The sequence below is a fragment of the Neofelis nebulosa genome, chromosome 14 (assembly GCF_028018385.1).
Source record: "Neofelis nebulosa isolate mNeoNeb1 chromosome 14, mNeoNeb1.pri, whole genome shotgun sequence".
Classification (NCBI taxonomy): Eukaryota; Metazoa; Chordata; class Mammalia; order Carnivora; family Felidae; genus Neofelis; species Neofelis nebulosa.
Genome location: NC_080795.1, coordinates 44694862 through 44700087, shown reverse-complemented (window position 1 = coordinate 44700087; position 5226 = coordinate 44694862). Strand labels below are relative to the sequence as shown.

General features: G+C 56.4%; 1 protein-coding gene across 1 annotated transcript; it reads right to left on the bottom strand.

Moving 5' to 3' along the window:
* Positions 1-825: 825 nt before the first annotated feature.
* KCNS2 (potassium voltage-gated channel modifier subfamily S member 2) lies at positions 826-3859 on the bottom strand. The gene is made up of 2 exons (XM_058698687.1): positions 3563-3859; positions 826-2916 (listed from the first exon to the last, which is right to left on the bottom strand). Exon 2 carries the CDS (start codon positions 2871-2873, stop codon positions 1440-1442), a length of 1434 nt encoding a protein of 477 aa, XP_058554670.1. The 5' UTR covers positions 2874-2916; positions 3563-3859; the 3' UTR covers positions 826-1439.
* Positions 3860-5226: the final 1367 nt, after the last annotated feature.

The window sequence follows — 5226 nt, the reverse complement described above, 5'->3', positions numbered from 1 at the left end:
AACCTTCAGCACAAGCGGAGAAATTTAAAGGTCTTTTAAGTAGCAGCAAGCTTTGCAAGAAGTTTGCCATTATATGTGACATTTTATGAAGTAACAATGTTTTGTTTTACAGCTCTTTCCTTGCTCCTGGCCCCTCCCCACCCTCTCCCATCCAAAGGTTGTTGAAATGGAAATAATCACTACAGTATTTCCATCCTGGGTAAGCCACACAGCCTTCATTCATGCATGGCTATATTCTGAGTACACACTTGCACACCGCCCGGTTTCCATGTCAAACCAGGAACTCCAGGGCAATTAGAGCATCCTATATAACATACTGTATCCTGGAAGCAAAATTACCTAAGTTCTGCTTGGAAATAAAAGGGCTCTCATTTTATGAGCTACCAGAGCAGGCAACAAAGTTTCTAAGCTACTGCCCTTGCTAGCAACCCAATAATGTTTGCCTCAGGGAGATAATACAACAGTAAACCTCTTTTTAGTTGAGAAAGACAACACGACCTTATTTCTAAACATCTTAAAAAATAAATATTTCAAAAACATGCTTTGATCTAAGACACGGCAAAGTTTGGTCAATGGCCTAGACCAGGAACCTCAGCCAGAAATAAATGTCTCCACGGCCACCGTAGGAAAATGAAGGCCTGATTTTGAAGGTCTTCAGGTATCCCGCAATTTAGCCTCCATTTAGCTGAAGCCCTGTCCCTAATGCTTCTCTTTTGGGAAAAAAATATTCAACCTTCACTACATGTTTAACTAAGTAACATTCTCTAAAAGTGACATTTACGAGATGAACATCAGTGTACCTCATTCTAAAGGTGACCAGTGTACCCATGCAAGCCACAGAGTTACAGATGATTTGTAAAAACAACTCACAGCCTTGCATCGGTCATATGTGCTTAACTTCACGTTCTTTGTTTTGGTATCGAAACTAAATGAAAGCAATGGATAGAGAACTGAGATTTTGTTTTCAGCTGACTGGGCAAAATCTCATCACATCCTTGCTGACCTCACCAATGTGTTTCCACGGGACAGATTTGTGGGGGCTTTTTGTACAGAACTCACATGACAACCTCAGAAACAAGAGCACAAACAACTCACAGACAGTACTGGGCCACGAGCACTAGAAGAGAGTACACAATAAACAGAAAAAATTAGCATTCTGGGTGGTACTCATCTGGCAGAAAGGTGAACATTTTACACCCACGATGCAAAGACCAGTGAGTGTCATTTCACTAAAGGGTGCAAAGGCATGGTGTCTGACACAACACCCTCTAAAAAGGATTCTAAATACTGTAAAAGCAACCTGGGGTGCACAACCCATGCATCTCTCCCCTTTGGGGATGGGCATACTCCTTACGCCATAACTCTAAGGTGCCTGGACTGTGCCAGAGGCACCAGAGGCAGCTCAGCAACGTAGGTTTGAGGATGACAAGTCCTCTCGGCTAATGTAGGGAATCATTTAAACTTAGTTCACTTGGTGAGCTCCTGCTCATGTTCGTCAGGCTTGCCATGAGGGATTTAACTTTATGTGCATAGTAGTCCCTTAAATTGACAGAGGGAACCTCCTTCATTCCATCTCCGAAGTCACAGCTGCGCATGGCACTCTCAAGTTGCTTTTGGCGCCGATAAAAGTGGGAGAACTTGTTGAAGATCAAGGTGATGGGCAGTACCACCACCAGGATACCCGCCAAGATGCAGGCAGAGGCGGTCAGCTTCCCTGCGGTGGTTCCCGGGACCACATCCCCGTACCCCACAGTGGTCATACTGACGGTGGCCCACCACCAGCAGGCAGGGATGGTGGTCAGGCCCTCATTCTCCTCCTTTTCAATGGTGTAGGCCACTACAGAGAAGATGGAAATCCCCACAGAGAGATAGAGCAAAAGCAGCCCTACTTCTTTGTAGCTGTATTTCAGGGTGGCGCCCAGGGAGCGGAGGCCAGTGGAGTGTCTAGCCAGCTTTAAGATGCGGAAAATCCGCATCAGCCTCAGGACCTGGGCCACCCTGCCCAAGTTGGCCAGGGTAGGTGTGCTCTCTACCACCAGATTCACGACCAGAGTGATGTAAAAGGGTACAATGGACATGAGGTCAATAAGGTTTAGGGCATTCTTGAAAAATTTGAGGAAGTCAGGGGCCACAGCAAACCTGGCCACCAGCTCAAACGTGAACCAGGCGATACCAAAGTGCTCCACAATTTCGAACCTGGGGTCCTCTCCAGGGTTGCCCTGGCTGTCAGGTATTTGGAAGTCCGGCAGGCTATTCAGGCACATGGTGATGATGGACCCCAACACCACCAGGATGGACAAGATGCTGAAGACCCTGCTCAAGACCGAGTAGCCAGGGTTGTCCAGCGCCAGCCACAGCTGCCTGCGGAAGTTGCCCAGCGGTTGCCCATCAAACTTGGAGGCATCGTTGTAGAAGGCCAGGATCTCATCGAAGGAGGATGTGGTGCTCTCCTGGTCGCTCTGCTCATCCCACTTCTCCTGTTCGGGCTCCACTTTGCGGCCATGGTAGCTGTAGCTGCAGCAGGAATCGATGAAGAACTCGTTAATGCCCCAGTACTCGATCTCCTGGCTGAAGGAGAAGACGCACAGCTCGGCCATGACGTGAAGCTTGCCAGTGTGGTAGAAATGCAGCACATAGGGGAAGAGCTCGGGGTTGCGGTCAAAGTAGAACTCACGCTGGACATCGTCGTAGTCATCACAGAGCTCCAGAATGGCCTCGCGCGAGTGGCAGAGCAGCAGGCGGCCCAGACGCGTCTCAGGAAAGCGCAGCAGGGTGTGCGAGCGCAGCCGCCTCTTGAAGCCTCCTACGTTGATGCGGATCTCTCCATCTTCGACGTTGGCCTCCGACACGTCCCACAGGCTCCGGCGGGTCATGCTGGAGACGCCCGGCCGCCCGTGCCACGCGGGGGCGCTACACCTGAAGGCGGAGGAAAAGGCGTCCTGTGAGCGCGGGGTGCCCAAGACCACGGCTCCCCTCTCCTTTCTCCCCACCCCTCTCTGGCGAGCCCAGTCCTCCCCAGGCGGGCCTCTGGGGGCTGAAGGGCACTGGGATAGGGGGAAGGTTCCGTGGGGTTTGGCCCCCTCCCAAGGAAAGGTTTGGGAGGAGAAGGTATGTTTTCAGTAGCATGGCTGCGCCTCCATCCCCACCCCGGGGGTCCTGTCGGTCGCTTTACGCTTGTGGGGGTCGCGCCCCCGCGGCTCAGAGAGCCCAGGGGGGCTGAAAGCTGACCTTGCCCGTGGGCCGGCCGAGGAGACACCCCCGCCCGCTCGCCGCAGACAGGCGGGACTGTACCTGGGATGCGCACGGGCAGGGCTGGGCCGAGGGTGGGGGACGCGCAGCTTCGGCAGGGGGGCGGAGAAATTCACCGCTCGAGTCTGTAAACCCGGGCTGTGGGTAGGGGGCCAGCCTGGCGTCCCCTGCGTCCAGCCCTCACGACTGGAGCCCCCTAGCCCCCCGCCCCGGGCCTCCCCGCCCGCCTGGCGCGGTGCCCGGGAGCCGCGTGCGCCGCGCCTTACCCAGCGGAGCTGCCCAGGCTCGCCCTGCGCGTTCTGGAAGCGCTTACCTGCAAGCACCGGGGCCCGCGGCCGAGGCCGGCGGGAAACTTCCCCGACCTGCTTGTTAGCATCTCTGCGGCCGCCGCTGCCGGCTGGCTGTGCGTGTGCGCGCGGGTGCGAGTGTGTGTGCGCCTGTGTGTGCGCCCGGCGGGCCGGCGGGCGGGGTCCGCCAAGCGTCTCCTCCTGTCTCCGGCTGGAGATGCTGCCGCCGCCCGCAGTTGCGGGAGGCTCACAGGTGGCTGCGTGGCCCCGACGCTTGCAGAGCCCCCCTCTCTCGATCCGCATGCCCCTCAGCGCCCGAGAGAGACAGCAGCCCGCGCCGCAGGCGCCGGCGGGAGCGGGAGCGGGAGCGGAGCCGGTGCGCCTCGGCTTGGCCCTGCGCTGGGGCGCAGAGCGGTGGTGCTGAACGGACAGCTCCACGCGCCCCACTCCGGGGCGCGGCCGCCGCCCCAGACTCCGGAGATGGAGCTGCCGCCGCCGCCTGAGCTTCTCGGCTCTCCTCCGGCGCGTCACCGCGACCCTTTTGCGCCCGCGGCTCGACGCAGGGCCGACACCTTTCCCATCCCTTGATGACAGCTATTACTGCCACGATCCCTCCTCCCAGGGCGCAGGCAGGGGACTGCCTACGGTGACCTTTCCCCACTGGGTGCTGGGCAAGAGCCCGGCCGAGGAAGGAGGGGTGGCTTGCGCGAGTCTGGGGGAAGGGCAGGGCTCCAGGGACCCCAGGTTTCCCCTTTTAGGGACCTGATGAAAAGTTTCCTGAAGCTGGGGGCGGGGGGGCGGTTAGCGAAAGGCAACAGGAGGGAAGAAAAGGGGCAGGGAAGCCTGAGGTCAGCTCATCTTAGCTTGCCAGGGGTGGGAGCGCAGGCCCCACCTCTTGGGAGGGAGTCAAGGGGTTCTTTGGGGGAATTCTGTGTGGGTGCCATGTGTGTACAGGCCAGTGCCAGGGGGGTGTGCAGGCTTTATAGGAGAGTAAGGAGCTCTGTGTTTGTGTGTGTGTGTGTGTGTGTGTGTGTGTGTGTGTAGTCTGAGGACAGTACGACTTTTCAGTATCTGTGTGTGCAGTGTTGATAAAAATGGAACCTCTGAAGGGTGAGGAGATGTGCACAGTATGCCAGAACAGGGGAACCTAGGGCATGTCAGTGTAGCGTGTCACAACGGGTGACTGTTAGCTCTGTGTACTGTGTGCTGTACACAGTGTAGTATTCAATGCGACTGTGACAGGGTCTGTATGTAATAAAATAAGAACTGTGTGCCTACGGGCTCAGTGGGGACTGTGCAGGTCTGTGAGTCCAGTGCAGATGTGCTCAGTGTCTCTGTCCCCATTCCCCAGGAGACTTGTGGCCCAAATCTGAGCTCTCGGTCTCCCAAGATTGTTCCTTAAGTCACTGCGTGTTGGGCCTGAGTTGAGAAATAGACCCACAATCTCTGGGGAGCCCCCACCCCTTGGTCTTTCAGCCCTTTCATAGTCCCCATTTGCAAAGACTGGAGCACCTTGTGAGCTTAGCAGGGAGCTAGCGGGCTACAGGTCTTGGTCCGAAGTCCTGGGGAAAGCCCCTGCGGTGTGGCTCTGGACTCACGGGGCAGCCAGCACAGCCACAGTGGAAAGCACATCCCTTCTTTCTGTGGGTCTGGCAATGCTGTCCCAGTTAGACAGGTGCTCTGTGGAGCT

Excerpts from the sequence above, each read along its gene's own strand:
- KCNS2 (XM_058698687.1), bottom strand. The coding sequence starts at position 2,873 with ATGACCCGCCGGAGCCTGTGGGACGTGTCGGAGGCCAACGTCGAAGAT.